Raw genomic sequence first — 21,389 nt, 5'->3', positions numbered from 1 at the left:
GCCTCGGAGCTCTTTCCAGAAAGAAGAAAAATGGGCCTGTGAAAGCTCTTTACGCAAATAGGTCCAATAGGCCTCGTCATTTTCCAGTAGGTGGCCTTACGGGCGTGAAGGCCATCTAATGAGACGCAACTTTCTTCAGGTTCAAGTAAAAGTCCCTAGTCCTCTATACTCCACTGTCACATGTCAAAAGTCACAGCCCCGTTGCATCAATAGCTGAGAATCACAACATTTGAGCCAGCACGAACCAGCCAGTGTCCTCCATCGGTAATCAAGTGGATTAATCCAGTATGATATATAAGTTGATGGGAGAAGAAATGGATTGAAGACATTAGCTATTCAATAACTAGATTTAGTTCTTCGAGGGGGAGAAGAAATGGATTGAAGATTAACATGAACGATTTACAAAAGCAAAAAGAATTCTCTCGAACCCAAAGAAATACACAAGACATTACAATAAAAAAATCAATGGCAAGACCCTAGCATCTACAATATACCGTCAAAAATTCACCACAAGGTGACACATACGTGGAAGATGATGATATCCACGGAACTGGCTTCTGCATCCATCCGGCCGTATGCACCAACTTACAAAGCAAATTATCTGTTGTATACATTTATGCTGGCACAATCAGAACGAACCGCTTGCATTTTCACACAACAAAATAATAAGAATCCTCTTCCCACCAATGAAAGAGTTAACGGGATAAAATGTAGGAGACTCGATCCTGCGCATCTGGTGGGATTTCCCTTCCTAGGACGTTGACCTTCAGAAGATTGGCATACCTGCAAAATTAAAGTAATTTTTTTATTTGATTTGATATTAAATGAGTTCTGACCAGTGACAGCAAAATAAAAGGGTTGCAGCAACTCACTCTGCGGGTGTAAACAAGTTCTCATGCTCGGTGATGAAAGCAAGCAAGGCCTGGAAATTCAGGATATAACGATGATATTAGCATGGCAGCACAGAGAATTATTCACAAAAGTAAACCATGGTTTCAGTGACTTGCCTCAAATGGCATGTTTAGTAGTTCATAATATGTTCGGACATGATCTAATCTCTGCTGCACAGCTTCGCTATCAATCGATGGGATAGCTGCAAGGGCCTGTAAAATGGCAATAAAAATTATTAAGCCACCTCTTGTCGTATAATCCAACAGATTCAATACCATTTGTTTTTGCATTTGGAAATGAGTTTAGATGAGTTTTAAAAGTGTGTTTGGCTTTAAAAAACATCAAATTTATGCTTGTTTTAGTGCTTTCCGGTGATTTTGATATTCTAATGATAAAAATAAAAAATTGAGAAAACACATTTTCAAGCAAAGAGCAAGCACCCAACACCACAATATCAAACACACATGAAAGCTGCATTTCAACTATTAGCGGTCAACTCTTGGCAGAGATCAAGTCCTAATGGATGGAAGGATGACAGATCCCAGAAAGGCAAACAGTGCTGGAAAAAAATTATGCAATTATTATGTATTAAAGTTTACCTGTTCCAATGCAATTGAATTCCGGCATATTTGTTGAACTCCAAAAAGATTAATGGACTTCATGTCAGCCAAAGCCTAACAAGACATCACATTTTCCATTAGTAGTGTGAAAAATGGAAGATACAGGTATTGGAGATTCTAAATGACTAAAAAGAAACAAAATGTAAAAGAACATCAAAGTCTAGCCAAATTCTCAATAGCAGTAGAGATTCAAACCTTGATAGATGCATTTGCTGCAATGCTACAAATTCCACCAAATATGTAATTCTGCTTTACTGCTGCAACAAAAGGTGCCATTTCCTCGTCTCTACGTGTTATCTAAGGCACAGGAAAAAGATGTAAAATTTGATTCTAAGAGCATACAAGAAAAGTGAAGAAATGATGTAAAATATGATTTCAAGAATATATAAAGAAACAGAGCAAGAAGAATGGTTAAATTCTCCAAAATATGCTCCAGGTTCCAATATTTCATCTACAAAAAATTGTTCATGCAAGCTGTAGGAGAAGCTTGAAGAGGACATCTACTATTTACATGACTATGAAACCTATACGCGGTTGAAACAATCTGTACACAGACACTGACCTGTGCAGTGAGAGCAATAACAAAGTCGTCTGGCTCTTCTGCATCTTGATCCTCTAAGTACTCCCTGTTTGTCATTTCCTGTTTGAAGGTATTTCCTCAGAAGTGTTAATTTGAAAGATTTCACATCCAATTTAGGCATAAAATTCTTCGAATACAAGTGCTTCTCATACCTGCATATGGAATATTGTTTCCAACTTCATCTCTACATGCAAAACCTTTAGGCAGTCAATTGCCAATTTTCTATAATCATCAGCAAATGCTGCCAGAGTCTTGGCTTTATCTGCTACTTGATTTGATGATCGTGATGTTATTTGCCCAAGCCTGTAATTTAGGAAAACAAATCTTGTACAGCTAACGCCCAGAATTTGCTAACAAATGAAGTTTCCAAAATACAACAATTTTCTATGACATATCAGATTTGCGTAAACAGCTGGTCCCAAACTAGTTAGATGAAGTGAACTAGTCCCCTCTAAAGTTGTACTTCATCAGTGACAACAATAAACTAAAGCATTAAATTAAATACTACGATAGCAGGTGGCACAACCCAAATATATGGAGAAATTATCCCGAAGGTAAAAGGTAAACAACAATGTTTGACAAATGTATCTTGAACAGGCAAATCAATGGTAAGCTCCTCTCTTCACAATTATCCAGTAAATAGGAAAGATCATGAACCAGCTTTGAAAAGGTTTCCCCAAACAGTCATGTGCTTTCAATAGGGGTTTGTCAGAGGCTTGCTAGATGGGAGGTTGATGCAGCCTAAGCCCACGGAGAGCAAACATGAGGACACTGTCAATCGAGGAGTATCCTGTGGGATTTTAGCTATCATTTATTTTTGAGGCCCAGGATATGCCACAACAAGGTTGGTGCCAATCGATTGTAAGTTCACAACCAATAGAACACCCTTATTTTTGTGTCTACTCCAAATAGGTATCCATGCCTTCATGACCAAAGTTCCACAAAAGGTTCACCCTTTAGTAATAAAGAACTTACATATAGCCACCAAGTATATCATAGTAGCTCAGGTAATGAGTTGCAGGAAAGGAAAGCATCATATTGTCATCAAGCCAGGAACTTAAAAGCATTCATACAAGATCAAAGGGCTAGTTATGGAGAATAGAATGTCCATTTTTATCAAATCCAGCATGACTTCCCAAGTTCCTCGTGTGTTTATTTATATGACATGCAAAAAGAATAATAAAGCACAAATTGATTGCTCTAACAAGATGAACTTGCCTTTCAATTGAGTCTGCAACATACTCGAGTGAATCACTAAGGGAAGCAAGCAAAATAAGTTTGTTATCATCACGAATTAGATTTTCCTGTAAATGACACAAAAGGGGGAAACAAACTCAATTTGCAAATGTGATACAAATTTAGAGAAAATCTAATTCCAGGAAAGACTCAACAAACATTTTTCATTTAGAATGTCAACTCTATTAGTCAGAAACGAAGAAGGAACTACTGACCCCAAAACCAAAACAAAATTAACGAAAAAAGCCAATTAAAAAATCCCAAAAAAAGTCAGGTTCAGTTTGGTTTTAGAAGTTTAAAATTGACCAAACCAAACAGAATTGAACTGGTTCAACCAAAACCTAAACCAACTATAAAAAGCCAAACAGTTATAAAAGAAAAATTCTTCTCAAACCCTAAAGTAGTATATGCAGTTGCATGCCCCTTCTCCCCCCACCACTTTTCCCCCTCCTCTCTCGATCTCACTTTACCCATAGCCCACCTTCTTCTCTCTCCTCTCTCATCTTCTCCATTCTCTAGAATACTGAAGGTGTATTTCTTTCTCTGTTTGTTAATCTTTTTTTGTTCTATGATTTATGCATTCAAAGGCCTAACTTCATTTTCTTGAGCCTTTCTCTTATCTTACTTTTGATTATAGTCATATGATGTTTCTTTTTTTGTTGGACAATTTTCTCTTACTGAAATTTTCTTTTTGATTCTTCTAGATAACCTCCCTAATCTGCTACTGTTGTTTTTTTCTAGCATTGATCTTGAGGTATGCAAGTGTTTTTTGGTGGCTTTCTGGATCCTTTTGCTGCTATTGATATTGTTGTCGAATTTTTTGCTTGATTTTCTTTCGTTCTCATGTATAAAAATACTTAATGAATATTGGTGCTGTTAGCAGGGCTGCATGGATCTTGCTTCTTTTTCTCATAATTTTCTGCTGGCCAACATTTTTTTTCATAAAAAACAAAAAAAAAAAACCAAAATAAATTTTCCAGAAAACAGAATAAAAGCAGAAACACTTCATTTGTTTATTTTTAAATTGAAGACACAAAATTAAAAAGAAGCAAATTAAAAAAGACTAAAAATAACCCAAGCCCATTGAAAAATCTTCTCCCAATTTAGCACAAAATGATTATAAACAAGCCCATAAAATGGTTTAGAAAAGCTTTGGCCCATTAAAAAAGTCCAAGACAAGCATAATCATAAGGTTTATCGGTTACCTGAATATTAAAGAAAAAAACCCAACTGAACCAGATCAAACCATTTGGTTTGAACCAGTTTTCAGTTTGGGTCATAATTTACAGAATTTAAAGAAATGGTTCGATTGGGTTTTTTTGTTGCAAACCAAACCAAAACCGGTTTTGAAAACCCCTAAATCTTAACTGTCCCTGCCCCTAAAAAGTGCATCAATATTTGTAATCAAAAGTGCATCCGGCTTATATAATTACACATACCTGCTTGATAGGTCGCAGATTGAGTAATATTTCACTCAACTCCAATTCAATCTCTATAGATTCAGCACTGGAGGCATTGTTTACCATGCTTGATTGACCAAGTGAATTCGGTAAATATGCACTTGCTGGGTCAAATCGCATCAGTTTCTCAATATCATGCCTTCCAATCAGCATGTAACTCTGCTTCTCAAGAACTGCCTGAAACATTACAATCAAAAATAGCTAACAGATGCTATATGGTGACTGCACAAGACAAGCATCGACTTTTACCATGCATCCTCAAAAATCATCAATTTTCAATGGAATTCAGCAACAGTATTAACAAAGCAAGAACTAATACTTAAAGCATCATAAGATTAGGCATTATTATAATAGATTGAGATGAAGCAAACAGCACTAATGATGCTTCTAATGAATAGGAAAAGATATGATTATAATAGATAGGTCATGCCTCCATATATGATGTCCGACATCTTTCATATGTTCGCTCGAGGAAAGTTTGCACGAACTTTACAAGGTCACCAGCAAATTTGGGCATTGCTTGAGCCCAACCAAGCACCTGGAGTAAAGGATAAATGTTCATTAGACATCCCAAAATCCAATACATCTCAGACTAAAAAGTGACTGATAGAAAATGTTAAAAAGCCTTCCACATCAGATAAAGGTGTTGCTTTCAAGATCTTTCCAAACACAACGAAAATTGCACTTATTCAAGGATGGGAAAATGGAAGGATAAAACATGCTTGCCTCTTTTGCCAAGAAATCGATTGCCAAAAGTCCCTGCAAGACTGGTCGACCTTTCTCAGTTGATGGTGTATAAGGAGCAACAGTATGGGCCCTCGGACGAAATGCAGCTGGACCTGTGATAGCACTTCCAGAATGAGATTTTAAACAGCAGAAACAATAAAAAAAAAGAAGCTTAACTACAGATCAGATGAGTTTCGACAATCTCTTATTGAGCATCCACATGCTGAGAAGATTCCAAAAACAACAATTTTCTTCCCTGCAAAATTATAATTTGTCATAGTATCTGGATGCTTATGTAGTTTATTTGTATTCCAAGTCAAATGTCACTGTTTTTTTTAAAAACGTTAGTGAAAAATAGAGTTAATTTAATTGTCCATGTGATTTTGGCAATCTACCTATTGGCTCATGATCAACTGATACTGTTGTATCTTCACAAAATTACGTCTATTGATACTGTTTATGCTTGAACATGCAAAGCTAATCAAGGAAATACTAATAAGTGTGTGATGGACTAAATCAATTGATGAAAAGGTATATAAAGCATCATTAAAAAGCAATTTAGTTTCAACATAATGAAACTAAATCTTGGACCATATAGAACTTGCTTGATATAGCCTGCTGTACACCCTTCCGGTAATCCACAAACATTGTTGGTAAAAAATGATCTTTTACAAAGTTTTCCACAAAAGCTAGCAAGCCATCATTCCTGCAGTTTTTGAAGCAAAGAGTACAAAAAACACATCAGCATCCTGAATGAATCTCTCAGGAAAAAAAAACAAGAAATAAGATGCACATAAACTAAATGTGCAGCGATCCAGGCCATCAAACTCTTGATTGAGCTAAATATACTATGATTGAGCTCTAAGGAACTAGGAGTGCAAGCATTATGAAAAGTTCCATCTCTTCATAGTTCAAACTAAACTCCACAGATGCCCACTCATTGTGATAAACCCAATGCAGATATATAAAAATCTAACTACTATGACAATGATGTAATGGGACCATACTCTGCCCCTCAGCAGAAATGGTATCAAACATAGTGATTGTGTTCTGTAGTTGATTATGGAATGAGAATTTAAACAAACTATACAATGACTATAATTTTGGTCAGAAGGTAGTCAAGCATCCCCCCTCCCCAACTTTTTGGCACATCAGAGCTTTTTCTATGCTGGTTTTTGGAATCAAATGAAGGTCGAAGGACCATTTCATTATTAAGGGGCAGATTGGTGCCTAAACACGGTGCTATTCCTGAACCTGACAGCAGACTAGCAGGCCAGGCCCATATTCAGACCAGACTCTTGTTCATTTTAGTTGCCCCCACACACGCAGACCTCAAGATCTCAAGTATGTAGAGATTGTTGTTGGACTGGGAAGGGAGTCTTGGATCTAGTGCAACATTCAAATTCAGGCAAGCAAAGAATGAGAAAGGACGTTGACTCAGAAAAAATCAAAAGAAAATTTACAGGATCAATATCTACACTCAAATGTGCATCATGTATACCATACAAAGGGACCTTTGATTGCATATGCCAACAAGAAGCAGTGTGCTTTTCAAGCTTACCCAAACTGGGAATAATTTTTTGGCAGCATTGAAGCAAGCTTATCTGTAAACTGCAAAGAAAATCACTTTAGACAAGCCCAACAAGAGAAACCGGTAATACATTTCAAGTTTGACACAATGGATCCATGTCAATCCCAAACCTGAAGAACAGGACGGTATACAGATGCTGCTAGATATATGCCTAGCTCAGGCAGGACAGCAGCAGACCCATAGCCTTCTTGGAGCACATTTGGACCCTTCCTGCTCCATCCTTGACGAATGAGATCAACACCTGAATAATTGATAACAAAAGGAACAATGAAAATAAAGGATTAATCAAGAGGAAACCATTACATGTGAAAAATAAATCTGACACCAAAGAAAATAATTTGAAAAAGGTAGCATAGATGAAAACTGTGGTGTAACTGGAATGCGACTATCACATCATCGGGGCACAAAACATGAGGTTGCCAGTGATTGTTTCTCCCTTCTAAATCAAAGTGAGAAGAATCCCTATTACAAGATTGTCATCCCTATCATGGTTTCTGTAGATTCTAATAAATTTTCAAGGGGCCTAAACCATTCAAGAACCTAACAGTGCATAAATAGCATCTTTACAAAAGAATGAATACCAGCCACCTTGGTTAGGAATGGATATTGTAGCATCCGTGAAGCGAAAAGCAAAGGTGAGCCCATCTTCTGACCCATCCCTGTAACACATTAGAATTAGCAGGGCATTACTATACCATCTTGCTGATTCCTCAAAACTGTTCACTTTTTTGAAAAAGGAAGTCTATTTTATTCAAAGAGAGTGAAACATGATATCATGATACAGCTAGAAAATTAAAACAAAGAGCTTTGCAGACTGGTTGAAAGTGACCTAAAACCCATTTAAAGACCCAAAAGAAAATATACCATAAAGAGGCCAGCAAAACTGTTAGAAATTAATGTTACCCACTTTTTTCCCTTTGAAGGAGCCTTGCTTGCCAGTCTAGCAGTTTGTACAGAAGCATCTGCAGATGCAGCTTCAGGAGTGGCTCTCAGAATTTCACATATGAGTTGTTGACATTCACTCTTTAGCAGATTATACAATGAAACATTACGTGAAAATGAGGAGAAGTTTTCCACCAAAAAATAGACATTCAAAAGCACTAACTTCGTTTATCAAGTGACAAAAGCCAGCCAGCTACCTGTAAAACTGTCAAGGAAAAACCAATACTGTAACCTCCAATAACTTGAGATGCTTCAGAATCCAGGTTCCAATTTAAATCTGTTGTCAACGACCCTGGCACGTTCAAGTCAACATTCTGTGAAGTTTTGAACTCCAGAAGCTCTCCAACAACAACATGATTCTCTAGGTCAACAAAGGTGTAATGGTAAGTGTATTTTTCCAAACCATATTTCAACAGATGTCAAGTCAGTATCCTACCAAATATTCGAATAACAGTGTCCAAAATTGAAGCAAGAAGCTCTTTTGCAGCAGCCTGTGCTTTCCCCGTGGGAGCCATCGCTGGCGAGACTGGGCTTACAGCCAATAGTGTTCCATTCTGACGTTTCTGTTTTGGCAACTTGTAGCTTTCTAGTTGTCCTTTCACAAAATGAAGACCTCTGGTTTGGGCAGATTGATTGATGCTAGACCTTGAAGAGTTGGCAAGTTCTGAATGAGATTTTATCTTGGAAGTGATGATGTCATGAATTGTAGGTCGCAACCTTTGGCTGTTGGGGGGAAAAAAGCAAAGAATGTTACACTAACTCTCCAAGCATATCAAAACAATATGAAGTACAAGACCAACTAATTCTATATGAGAATGAATAGAGCTGCATGGATGGATTAAATGTTCAATCTGACAATCCATCTTTTAGTTTTGTACAAGAAAACCAAACAAGTGATGGAACTTCCCTCGAGAAATCTCATCCTAATACAGATCCAGTCACTAGAGGGGAAAGGTAAATAGCATAAAAAATTCATGTCATACATATAGCTGATCATTACTATAGTTGCAGATGTGAAGCCCACAAAAAATGGATTTTTTTCCCTCAGTCAAAACATAAAAGGAAGTGCAGCAGCCAGATAACCAACCATATTATTGCACCAGCAGCAGCAACTTTGCCCAGCATGCAGAGACACTCAACCATGGTCCACAAATACTTCACATGAAGTGGAGCATCACTCTTTTTAATGGTTTCCTACATGAAAATGTAAAATCAAGTCTTTCAGCCCAGAGAAAATGAAAAAAACCACAACATATTCAACATAAGTGTGTTTACTTTAGTGTACTGTTCATACAATAAATTCATCGGGAGTAGAATTTGAAAGCCAACTTGGTATTTGACAAGAACCAACTTTAATGTCCTTCATGTTCCCATCACCTCCATTTGTTCTCATTGATGCAGTGTGCCCATCTGAGGTTGCCTCATCAGTTATATCAAGATCCTCATCATGACCATCAAATGATGAACTGAGGAGGGTAGAGAGGCATAAATGCTCAGAAAATAATAACAATAATAGCCAATCACAGTCAACACTTCAAAGAAAAACATTTCTTATGCATGCTCATGCATGATGAATCTTGAAAATCTTCAGTTTGCACTTTTATTAAAAATATGAAACCCAATTTGCAAATATCTGCCAAAGTGATTGTTTGGAACTAACTAAAATGAACTCGAAACTTTTGGCTAAAGGATAGCGACTTTGTAACTGACAATTAACAAGCAGAAAACAAAGTGGTCATGATAAAGTCAAGAATTACTCCATCTAAAAATAACCACTCGGAAGGCAAACGGGGTCAAAACTATCAACTTGACCATGCGAGGGAACATACAAATGATCAGGAAAGCATACAATGGTTCAAGAGGAGATACAAACACAAAAAATCTATTTCAGGACTTCGGAATCAATTTCACTCATAAGCAAGAAAATAAGGAACGTTAAGAGTAAGGTAGAACTAACAAGCAGGATAAGAACAAAGTAAAAGGAAAGTAGAAGAACTGAATAACAAAGAAAACTATTCTTACCCTCCATCAATAGAGCTTGGCTTGTATGATCCATCAGCAAAGCTATGATTGTCACCTTTCATCAACCTTGTTCTTCGAGATAGAGATTGTGAATTGCTCATAGTAAAGACAGCTATGGTAGTCGGCAATTCATCATCTCTTTCATACATGCTTGAGGCAACTGAGCTGCAGAAAACAATCAAACTAATGACAGAAATTCTATAACAGAAATAAATGTATTGAAGCATAGCATTGACATTCAAAAGATCAACGGTGAGAGAAGCTTGCTTAAAAATGCCATCACTTTTATTTTATACTACAACAGAACAGTTCACAGGACAAAACACATGAGGCAACTGAGCAGCAGAAAATAATCAAACTAGTGACAAAGAAATTCTATAAGAGAAATAAATGTATTGAAGCATAGCTTGAATTAACATTCAAAAGATGAACAGTGAGAGAAGCTTTCTTAAGAAATCCATCACTCTTCTTTAACAATACAACAGAGCAGTTCACAGGACAAAACACATGATGTGCCACGTATTAGTGAGAATGAGCATCAGTATCTTCACCCTCCACACCCAATAAAGGAAAGAGTATAAAACAGCAAAAAAAAGGGGAACAGGAATAATATTCCCTAAGCAAAAATACAATAAAAAAATTTACTTAGAAAAAGAAGGGGAAACGAGAAAGGAAGAGAGATGAATAAGTACCTGTATTCTCCCTTGTTGTAAAGATGTGCATGCAAATCCTCCAAAATTTTATAGAAGACAACTCCTCGCAGCTTTGTCAGCTCAGATCGCACATCTTGAAGAGCACCAACCTGAGACACAATAATTATAGTAAATTCAAAATTTCCCAAATATTCCAATTACAGGGCAAGTTAGGTCAATTCAACAAAAACAAACGAGGAAAGAAGTCGAAATCATGTCAAAACCCCCATGTCCAACAATTTTTTTATTAAACACTGTTCTTCTTATGCTTACCAAATCCTAGCTTTGAATATGTTCGAGTTGTAAATGATTATTTGAGGTGTAGAACATAAGGAGTGTAGAACCAGTAAATAATTACCAACAACCTATGATGTCATAGGTTACCATCATGGAATCTAGGAATTGGAAGCAAGATGAGATAAAACCGAGCTTTAACCTTAACAAAACAAACAACAAAGGACATGGACCATTCCCATGAACTAATTTCAGGAAGTTTGACAACCTACCATTTGAAGACCTTCTCGCTCAAGCATCAATGATGAGTGAGCGTGCAATTGAACTGCTGCATAAAACTTCTTTTCTGCTATGAGTTTCTCAATACGAGCTGGAACCTGAGCAAACAAATGAGCAGTAGATTGGTTCTTGAACATTACAAGATTTGTAACAAGGAAATGGTTCTGCCATGAGCACTGTTATGTTAATAAATAGTAGCATGGTGGTACAGTGAATCTCCTCATTAAGTTAATCATTTTAAAATATGCTGGAGAATTTAGACCAACCTTAGCTATGCCTTCAATTTGATCTAAAAGAGAGATTACGTGTCGTAGTGTAACAGATCGATACCACAACTGATGCAACTGCTTATTCCGGGTACCAAGACGTTTCTTTGCTTCAGACAAATCAACCTTTAGTGAAGCGATACTCTCAGCAGATTCACTGAATAACCGCAAGATCTGGAAGAAAATAATAAACAACGATAATTGAGTTTAGGCACCAACTCTTTTTTATGTCAAATCCCAAAAAAGTTAAACAAGTGATAATCTTTTATGAGGTCATGAGTAAATCCAGTCCAAGAAGTTGTGATGAAATCATCACAATACACAATTTTCGCTCACTCCTTCCATGGCTGACCATCCTCAATTCTTTCTCAGACAATCATTTACACCACTTTTTACCCAGAAGCACCAAATCAGGATTTTACATCATAAAAGGGAGAATTTAGGAATAATATAAATAATTAACAAATTAGAAGAAAATAGTGAAGCAGACAAAGTTAAGAATCTCTTCGGAAAAACAGGGAAAAAACACATAAAACTAGATAACATAAAGCATCTGAAATATCAAGGAACTCATTGCAGTAAAGGAGCTAGCATTGTCAACTACGATACAAAACCTTAGTAAATGGCCTTTAAAATAAGGGGGCAGCTAGATCACAATCTTCATCTACGGGAAACAAGTCTGGAAACGAGTTATGCTAGGGAATAGTTATTTTTGCATGATAAACTTTGAAATTCTATAGCTTCATTAATGAGAAATGCTACTGCTACAAATTTTATTTAAACGTTTACTGAAATCAACGAAAAGCTCACTACATAATGCACAGATATACCTAAAGCCAAAGGTTGAATAATTGAACCATGGTCAGGACGGAGCTTATGAGGTTTATACTAGAATTTAAGATGAAGATAAAGTTGTTCGGAAATGAACTCGAGATTCTGGCAAATCAATGCAGTCAAATTGTTATCAAGTCAGAAAGTTAACACAGACTGCCACACTTGATAGACTTGCCACCCACATCCAATCAGAATATAAGAGGAAGGAACTTGCTTTTTGGCAGACTTTTATTGTATTTTGAATTGTGGTCACAAAAAATAATCCTTGATCATGGACATGGCTCTTATCAGTAAATCAACGAATACTTAAATTTGTAGTGATATTAGAACCCTACCAATACAAAGCTGTTAGTTGCAATTTCAGTAGTAAGATCTCTAACTTTGCATTAGAAGAGGACAACATTGATATTTTATAATATTATCCCCATCTTTCAAATAATAGCATTCTATAATATGGATTATAAGTGGGCACCATTGATATTTTATATGAAACTGCTCTGAGGAATTTGAAAACAAAAAAGAGGGAAAAGAAAACAATCTATCTTTTTCTATCTTGGATCCAGGAAAGCAAGAAATTTATAGCAATTAGAAATACACATTGTTTAGATCAGTCTGTAAAAGAATATTTAAGACACCTGAGAATAGTTTTGAATTGCTTTGTTGAAACCACTGTGATAAGATTGTACAACTTCATCTACGACATCCTCAACAACATCGCTTTGCTCCTTCAAAACTTGGGCTTCAGCTTCACGATCTTTAGAGGTTAAAATATGGACAACATGAGGCAATGAGTCAAAACGTGCAGCAGCCCAACTCTCATCTATTCTTGAAAGCTCTTCTCTTAAATACTGTTTTGTACCAAGAAGCAAACCAGGGGATGAGAAAAGAAAAGAAAAAAACAGGACAATAAAAAGGAAGATGTCACAAAAGTACATGACATTAATAATAATCTAGATGATTAAAAATTCGATATGAAGTTGTCACTTTACATGAAATCAATCATAGAAAGCCCATCATTAAATATAAATACATTTTCTAGCCACTTTAACACTTAGTTGTTGAGGCATGGTCTTGTTAAAATTTGATGCTTAACCATTCATTGCCTGTATTATACACCATATACGAACCCTCATATTGTTTCTCGAAAGATGCAGCACCATCTACTACTGCAAGAAAGATGAACATAATGTGGCAAAACATGCATTTATGATTCATCAAAGGCTCATATCATCTTTGTTTTATAATTACATGGAAGTTTCATGCCAGCATAACTCCATCAACTCCTGATCTAATAATTCTACTCAAGATGTTGAATTATAAATATGAAATCTACTCTAGAAACCAAAACTCCAACTAAACAACAGTTGTCAATGCACATGGTAAAACACTTGCATTATACTTCTACAAAAACACCACAAAATAAATAAATCAACGACTTACTGCTTTGTCAGGAGGAACGGGCAACCCATCAAAAATTCCCATCTTAATCCTTTTGCTTTAAGAACAGTTTTCCTAGCTCGTCCCAGCAAGGCCCTTTGTTTTTCTTTTGGCTCTTGATAAAGACTCAATCCCTAAAACAGATAGATATTAATAAAAGGAAAAGAAAAAAATCAGTCAGCGATCATGCAATTTTCTCTGACACAGTCAAAATCAAACACTGCTATTATTTCCTAACCCATAAATGCAATGTTCAACAAGGCTAATGATACCCAATAACTTGTACAATAATTAATTTGAAACATTACACACACACACATGTATGTATGTGTATAGCATTTGTTGATTATTATTACTTGGTTTCTAAGGAATAGTATGTAAAAGTCAAAGTTAAAGACTCACCGACTGCATAATCTGACTCTTATTTTCAGCTGAAACTGAACCAAAACAAGTAAGATTTTCTCAGAAAGTTCTACCCTAGGAGAGAGATTTCCAGAATTCACTTTTCCATTATATTCTTCGCAACTTAATGGCTGATCATCATAACGAGGATCTACTAATACAAATTATACAATAATAGCAAATCGTTCTCTAACATATTCTTTGACCATCGAAGATCAATTTCCCAATTGCTTTCCCCCACGCTTCACTTAATTTTTTTCCATCCCATCTAACAACTACTTTATCAAATAATTTACTTATTTCAGCAGAGTTGATGTTTTCCCTGCATTCAATTGCATATTACAGTTCATTCTCAGTTGAGAAAATAAAATCCCTTGATTATCTCACTGAACAGTTTCCAGACAACATTTTATAGGAAACAGAGCACAAACAATAAGAAAATCAAAATTAAAACAAATATCAGGCATTTAAATCCTAGCCCACTTCAGAAAATCACAAAAGAAGCAAAACCCAGTTCTCATAACATCGGATTATAACACATCGCAAAAAGAAAAGGAAGGAAAATCACTTACAAGAAGACCCAGAAAGCCAAAAACAATTACAATTTCAGTTACTTGCTAGGTGAAGTTCAATCTTTCCAACTTTTCTTGTAGATTCAGAGATGATCCAGGCCGAATGGCAGCTTTCCTTAAAATATGCAGAAGATTTCAACCTTCTGGGGTTTCATTTCTTGTACGGCGTCGGTAAAAGTGGAAACAGAAAATCAATCGTTCTGTTTATTACCACCGCTAACGGCATAAAGAAACAAGAGTTTTATGTTTCTTTGACAAAAACTTGTTAATTTAATGTTATTTCCAAATAAATATTTTTTAAAAAACATATTTTAAAATAATAATTATCATACTTTCATAATAATATTTTTTTAAATTAACTTGTCTTATATATAATAATTTAAACTACTTGAAAAAATACAGGATTATTAATTAAATTTTTTTATCATTATAAACTCTTTTATAATTCATTGAGATGATAATAATATAATTGAATACCACTGGTTTATTATCTAAACAAATATTAAAATGATATTAAACTCGTAATGAATAAATATGTATTACAAAAATAAATAAGATATTTTAATTTCTTATTTAATTTTACAATTGAATTGATTTTTTTTCTTGGAAACAAATTCAATAGCTAGTCTGAAATTTGAGCCATATTGTGGTCATAACATTTCAAACAAATAAATTGAGCTAGCTATTACAAGATTTGAATGCTATTATATCCTACTTAAAAGAAGTTTTAGAGTTAATTGCATTTGGTTTCTTGACTTATTAATTTGATTTGAATCCAAAAAAAAATACGAGAAAAAGTCCTCTGAATGCAAAAATTCAAGCGTGGATGAAATGTATAAAATGAGAAATCCCAAAAAAAAAAAAAAAACCTAGAAATTCAAGCTTACCCCAAAGATTTCTTGACCTTTACAAAAGGAAAACTATCTCTCCAGCTATATGTTAGTTAGCGCTTTAATTGTTTATATAGGACCAAGCAAAGGAGAAAAGCTATTGTTATATGTAATTACACAACCAAACAATAACTTGAGATATTTCTTATTCATCGTGTTTATGAATTATATCTTATAATTTTTTTTGTGTTGGGGTTTAGATGGGTGTTAGTAAATTAAATTAAATTAAATTATTTTTTTTAGGGTTTGAAAATGTGAAAGTAATTAATTCACTGTTATAATTTTTTTATGTATAAAAAACAATACCCCCCTAAAATTCTTAGTTCTGCCTCCATAATAAAATATTAGAAAAACTAAAACCTAAACAAGAAAAGAAAAGGAAGAAAGTAACAAAACAAGATATACTTTAATTTTTTTTTTTAAAAAAAAAACATGATGAGTGACAAGATAAACCTATCCACCAACAACTCAGAAACATAAAACTCTTGTTTCTTTATGCCGTCAGCGGTGGTAATAAACAGAAAGATTGATTATCTGTTTCCACTTTTACCTACGCCATACAAGAAATAAAACCCCAAAAGGTTCAAATCTTCTGCATATTTTAAGCAAAGCTGCCATCGGGCCTGGATCATCTCTGAATCTACAAGAAAAGTTGGAAAGATTGAGCTTCACCTAGCAAGTACCTGAAATTGTAATTGTTTTTCGCTTTCTGGGTCTTCCTGTAAGTGATTTTCCTTCTTCTTTTTTTGCAATGTGATATAATTCGATGTTATGAGGACTGGGTTTCGCTTCTTTTGTGATTTTCTTAAGTGGGCTAGGATTTAAATGCCTGGTATTTGGATTAATTTCGATTTTCTTATTGTTTGTGCACTGTTTCCTATAAAATGTTGTCTGGAAACTGTTCAGTGAGATAATCATGGGATTTTATTTTCTCAACTGAGAATGAACTGTAATGTGCAATTGAATGCAGGGAAAACATCAACTCTGCTGAAATAAGTAAATTATTTGATAAAGTAGTTGTTAGATGGGATGGAAAAAAATTAAGTGAAGCGAGGGGGAAAGCAATTGGGAAATTGATCTTCGATGGTCAACGAATATGTTAGAGAACGATTTGCTATTATTATATAATTTGTATTAGTAGATCCCACTCGAATTCTTTGTTTCTCCACATTGAATAGCACTTGGATTTGTAATTTTTGACAAAACCAGTGATGAGCTGCCATTGGCCTTTGACAAGATGCATGGATTCTCCACGGTCGATGGCTTTGTGGAGATAACTGAAAGCTTGGCTGAGATGATTAAGTACGTGGCAAATGAACCCTCAGTAGGGCTCTTCTATGTTCAGCAGCATGCTCAAAATGCAATTCCGAATGTCATTAGGCTCAAGAATAATGTTGTGGAGAAGTCACGTGTAACAAATCTGCACACTAAAGACTTGGAGGATTGTATCACCATGGTGAAGTCAATGAAAGAATGTGGTTTCCCTGTTGCTGATGAGATGATTAGAGACATCAGGAAATCTTTAGCAACAATGTCAGCTAAACAACCAAGAAGAGGATTAATTAATAGCCCAGTTTCAGGTTTTCAGATGGGAAGAACCAGCTCACGGGGACCAGGCACTTGGGGTCGTAATGGAGAAGACGCCGAGAAGGATGGCAAAAGGACGAGCAATTACTTTTCAACTGTATTTAAGACTGCCAAAGAAAAGGCAAGCAATTTCAAGTGGCCACCACTTGATTCCAAAGAATCAACCACAAACCAGGCAGAAAAACTACTGTCTTGTCCTACTTCATCACAATCGGTCACTAGCACTGGCTCGTCTCTGCCTGATGTGGAAGCTGATGAATTGCCCTTGTCAAGTCCGACTGCTGGTGGACAACAATTAGATGAAGAAGAGGATCAATCTGGTGTGAACTTGCCACGTCATAATATATTGTTGTTAACAGAGAACTTCGATGACTTCAAGGCTGATAAGGAAGCCAAGCTAGAGGAGTGGTTGGGAGGGACTGCTGACAACCTAGAGAAACTGCAGGAGGGCAAATGATGCTGGCGGATTTCCCTTTTTTGTTCCTTCGTCTTCTTCTAACATGATGTTCGATGCCATTGCTTCCCAAAAAATCTGTTGCTTTTGCTCTACTGATCTCTGAAATGATCTTATGCAGTAGGTTGATCTTAGTAAAAATTTTCTGATATTTTGTTGGTTTCGCATAGCTTTTGCGTTTCTGGTTCCAGCAACCCATGGCACAAACTAACATTTCCAAAATTGTAAATATTTTGGACATTAGCCCGTAGGTACTCTCCAGCTCTCATTTATTCCACATAGGATCTTGTTCGTTGATCAAGCCTAGCAGTCTTGAAAGCACCCTTGAGATGTTGATGTTCCGCATTGATGTCCAGATTTGGCGTGTCAGTTGTGTGGCTTTACAAGTGTCAGGCCTGAGTCATAAGTTTGCAAATTTAAGTTCTTGGAACAAATATTTCATGCAAAACTGGAGCTGCTTGTCATTTGGCAAAAGGAGGGGGATGGGGGAATCTTGAGAGGTTCTTCCCATTTGTTCTATACACTTGAATCAACACTTATCTCCCTTTTTACCTGATCTTGAAAGCAAGAGTACTCGATATAAATAGATTGCTAAGCCATCTCTAGATATGCTATTATAAACAAAGTAACAATGGAGGTTGATCATGTCAATGGCTATATTCTTTTTTACTCAGATTAGATTTCATATCATAGATTTCCCGAGTCGATCCACTAAGCAAAACAATGCTTATGTTGTGCTATCTGAAATCATTATCATCCAAAGATTGAAATGGGATACTAAAATCAAAATTATTAAAAATATTATGGCTATCATCCTCTCAAGTAAGGATGAATCAATACATCATTCATCGGATTCAACGCCTAAACAGTTCATTTATTTAATTAAAAAAAAATATAAGATAAATAATTGCATGCGTTTTGTTTCCTTTCACTGCCTTTTTAGAACATGCTATAAGGAAGCTCAATAAATAAACAATAATCTTTTCATCGCCGTACATGTTTTTTTTTCAATTGAATTATGTTCAATGGATGTTGTGCAACAGAACTGTTGTTACTTATTTTTAGATTCCTATAAAAAAAATAAAATAAAATAAAAGAATAATAATAAAAAAAAAATATTCAAAAGAAATCCAAAAAATAATAGGAGCGAGAAAAGGATGCTGGAATGCCGAAAAAAGATTAAAAATTGGTTGAAGATGTTCAAAAATACATAAGATTGAAATTTGACATTATATTTTTTATTTGTGAGAGCCCTGTTGACAAGAAAAATTTAATTTGAGAAGGAAAAGTCTAAAATCAGATGTTTATGGACTCAATTAAATTTTATCTAAGGTTTGATTGAATTTATAGAGGGTTTAATTACAAGAAAAACTGATTTTTTTAAATTTAGGCTTTTATTAAAAGAAATTAAAGTTTTGGGGTCCAATTATAATTTTAAAAAGTTGATTTGGTTAAATTAGGGGCATAATTGCATAATTATAAAAGTTTAATGGATAATTAGGGACTTAATTGAAATAATGCAAAACCAAAGACCAAAATATAAAATTTGGTAAAATCAAGGGATCTAATTACAATTCATCCAGGAGCTTGATTACAAAAATTGTACAAAATTGTCAAAACAGCCAAGGACAAAATTGAAAATATTCATTTTGAAATTTTGAAACGGCGTCGTTTCCTTAAAGAGCATTATTCATTGTCTCCTTCAAAGAAAGCCATTTTCAGCAATAAAACAGGGATACATTTTGCAGCAAATTGCTACAATTATGAGGCACGTTTTATTGCTGCTATCTCTACGATCGTTACCACCGTAAGGCTTTCCTTGGCCTATAAAAGCCAGAGAAAGACAGTGAAAAAAGGGGGAGGAATGAGACAGCGAGGGGAGAAAATGAAAAAGGCAATGAGACAAAAGAAAAAAAAAACAGAGAGAAGACAGTGCAAAGAAGAGAAAAGAAAGATAGGAGAGCAGAACATAAGGGAGATAAGACATGGAAGGGGAAAGAAAACGGGGGAGAGTGGAACAGAAGGAGCTAGAAAAAGGTGACAGGCATGAGAAAGAAGAGAGGGGGAGAGAATCAGAAGTAGAGAGAGGAGAAGAGACGGACACAAGGAGAAGACAGAATGAAAAGGAAGCCAGACGCAGGGAGTGGCATCATAGCTTTTTCCCAGAATCCCAGTAACAAGCTCAGGAGGGATTTCTCCCAGCAGCGGTTGTGAACCAGGTAAACTTTTCATTCCTTCTCCTTCCTTTTATAATTGCACAAACACTATGCAGCTTTAATTAAATCGTGGTTGTAGCAGGCGTGCGTGAATTGTTCACGCACGCTTGCATTTAAAAGTCAGTCGGGTCACTGGCTGAGGTCTGCTGGGTCCAACTCAGCTATATGGATCCAATTTAAAATTTAAAAAAGAAAATTATAATTTTTTTGTGTATTTTTTACTGTGTTTTGATTGATATTAGTTTGTATTTTTATATAGTAAAAATATAAATTTGATATTAAAATACCTGGTTTTTGTCAAAAAAATAAAAAAATAATTTTTTTTGTTTTCATGTATATGGCCAAGCCTAAAAAAAATCATATTGTATTTTCATATAATAAAGAAAATTTAAAAAAATATGTATTAGCATGCATTTTGGTTTTAATAACCAAATTATTAAAGTCACGAAAACTAGGTCAATATTTCAAAAAATTTAAAAATTTCAAAAAATTATTTTTTTCTTTTAATATATGAGATTGCGACCTCATATGTAAGACTTATTTCGGATATTAAATTATTTTATTGACATCAGAACAGTTAGGTTTTATTTAATAAGATAAAGATTTCCTTACCGAAAAAGACTTTTCTTAAGCAATAGATGGGCCAACAATTAGAAAATATAACAAGATATTAGGTTTTATCAGACAATAAAACAATACAGCCTACCTTAAGTAGGGTATATTAGGAGTGCTAATATCTTTTTTTTACGTAACTAGTCCTGATAGCCGATTTTTGAAACCAGTTAGGGTTCCTAGTGAGAAAAATACTAGGTGACGACTCTCATTCCAATTTTTCACTAATAAAAAACAAGAATTCCTTGTCTCTTCATATTTACCACATTAAATAAAATTTTGAGGGTAGATGTTTTCATCGTGATACTACACACGTACGACAACAAATAACATTTTTCTTCACTTTATCTCCTCTATTCCTTCCAAAATTCGATTAGACCTCCTAGTAGTCTTTATCTCCTCTATTCCTTCCAAAATTCGATTAGACCTCCTAGTAGTCAATCATCAATCGCGGAGAATTAACCTCCTTTATCATTTTAAGCACTTAAAATCAAACAATTACTAGTATATAAATATATGATTTTATTAAATATATAAACAAATATAATTTTTATCTAAAATAATTTTTCAAAGGAATAAAACAATTATCTGATTCTTTCTTTGTATTTGATGTATGGTACAATCTCAATCTAAAATATTCTTTCCAAATAATAAGATTTGTGCTTTGCAAGAGCGTGAATTTAAACATGTATTGCAAAGCAAGATTTAACCCTCGTAACAAAAACTCTTTAAAATTTAAATGGATAACAAAAAAAATATATATATCATTTAAAGGAGGCTCTTTAAATAAAATGAAAGAGAAAATGAGTATTAATCTACATATAAATAAAAAACTGAGAAAAATAT

At 34.9% G+C, this 21,389-nt stretch overlaps 3 protein-coding genes across 6 annotated transcripts in view; 2 read left to right on the top strand and 1 right to left on the bottom strand.

The window, feature by feature from the left end:
- Positions 1-353: 353 nt before the first annotated feature.
- Positions 354-15,004, bottom strand: LOC105125557 (exocyst complex component SEC8-like). 3 transcript variants are annotated; one of them, XM_011026072.1, is made up of 27 exons: positions 14,785-15,004; positions 13,814-13,944; positions 13,009-13,221; positions 11,540-11,713; positions 11,267-11,371; positions 10,761-10,870; positions 10,069-10,233; positions 9,341-9,512; positions 9,134-9,240; positions 8,483-8,769; positions 8,244-8,407; positions 8,012-8,127; positions 7,690-7,763; positions 7,215-7,345; positions 7,075-7,124; positions 6,119-6,219; positions 5,514-5,626; positions 5,218-5,325; positions 4,767-4,964; positions 3,310-3,395; positions 2,244-2,394; positions 2,074-2,151; positions 1,707-1,808; positions 1,491-1,565; positions 1,008-1,103; positions 873-922; positions 354-783 (listed from the first exon to the last, which is right to left on the bottom strand). In XM_011026072.1, the coding sequence occupies exons 2-27, from the start codon at positions 13,853-13,855 to the stop codon at positions 696-698; spliced, it is 3,156 nt and encodes a 1,051-aa protein (XP_011024374.1). In that variant the 5' UTR covers positions 13,856-13,944; positions 14,785-15,004; the 3' UTR covers positions 354-695. The 3 variants fall into 3 exon arrangements, with proteins under 3 accessions (XP_011024374.1, XP_011024375.1, XP_011024376.1); XM_011026073.1 differs by having other exon boundaries at positions 14,815-15,004; XM_011026074.1 differs by having other exon boundaries at positions 7,693-7,763; positions 14,785-15,003.
- A 1,194-nt stretch (positions 15,005-16,198) lies between these two features.
- On the top strand, positions 16,199-17,884 carry LOC105125558 (uncharacterized). 2 transcript variants are annotated; one of them, XM_011026076.1, is made up of 2 exons: positions 16,199-16,395; positions 16,912-17,884. In XM_011026076.1, the coding sequence occupies exon 2, from the start codon at positions 16,912-16,914 to the stop codon at positions 17,716-17,718; it is 807 nt and encodes a 268-aa protein (XP_011024378.1). In that variant the 5' UTR covers positions 16,199-16,395; the 3' UTR covers positions 17,719-17,884. The 2 variants fall into 2 exon arrangements, with proteins under 2 accessions (XP_011024378.1, XP_011024377.1); XM_011026075.1 differs by having other exon boundaries at positions 16,305-16,395; positions 16,884-17,884.
- U11/U12-31K (RNA recognition motif and CCHC-type zinc finger domains containing protein) overlaps positions 16,305-21,389 on the top strand; it is a 19,711-nt gene continuing 14,626 nt past the window's right edge. The window contains exon 1 of the mRNA XM_011026077.1: positions 16,305-16,395. The gene's annotated coding sequence lies outside the window, so the exon portion shown is untranslated. The remainder of the gene's footprint in view (positions 16,396-21,389) is intronic.

This window comes from Populus euphratica, unplaced genomic scaffold, assembly GCF_000495115.2.
Source record: "Populus euphratica unplaced genomic scaffold, PopEup_1.0 scaffold22.1, whole genome shotgun sequence".
Classification (NCBI taxonomy): domain Eukaryota; kingdom Viridiplantae; phylum Streptophyta; class Magnoliopsida; order Malpighiales; family Salicaceae; genus Populus; species Populus euphratica.
The sequence above is the reverse complement of the archived record's forward strand: the minus strand, read 5'-3'. Positions and strand labels throughout refer to the sequence as shown.

Excerpts from the sequence above, each read along its gene's own strand:
- LOC105125557 (XM_011026072.1), bottom strand. The coding sequence starts at position 13,855 with ATGGGAATTTTTGATGGGTTGCCCGTTCCTCCTGACAAAGCA. Across the intron at positions 10,871-11,266 it reads AGCGAGAAGGTCTTCAAATG|GTTGGTGCTCTTCAAGATGT; the intron begins GTAGGTTGTCAA and ends ATTGTGTCTCAG. Across the intron at positions 7,764-8,011 it reads GCTCCTTCAAAGGGAAAAAA|GGATGGGTCAGAAGATGGGC; the intron begins GTGGGTAACATT and ends AATGTGTTACAG.
- LOC105125558 (XM_011026076.1), top strand. The coding sequence starts at position 16,912 with ATGCATGGATTCTCCACGGTCGATGGCTTTGTGGAGATAACTGAAAGC.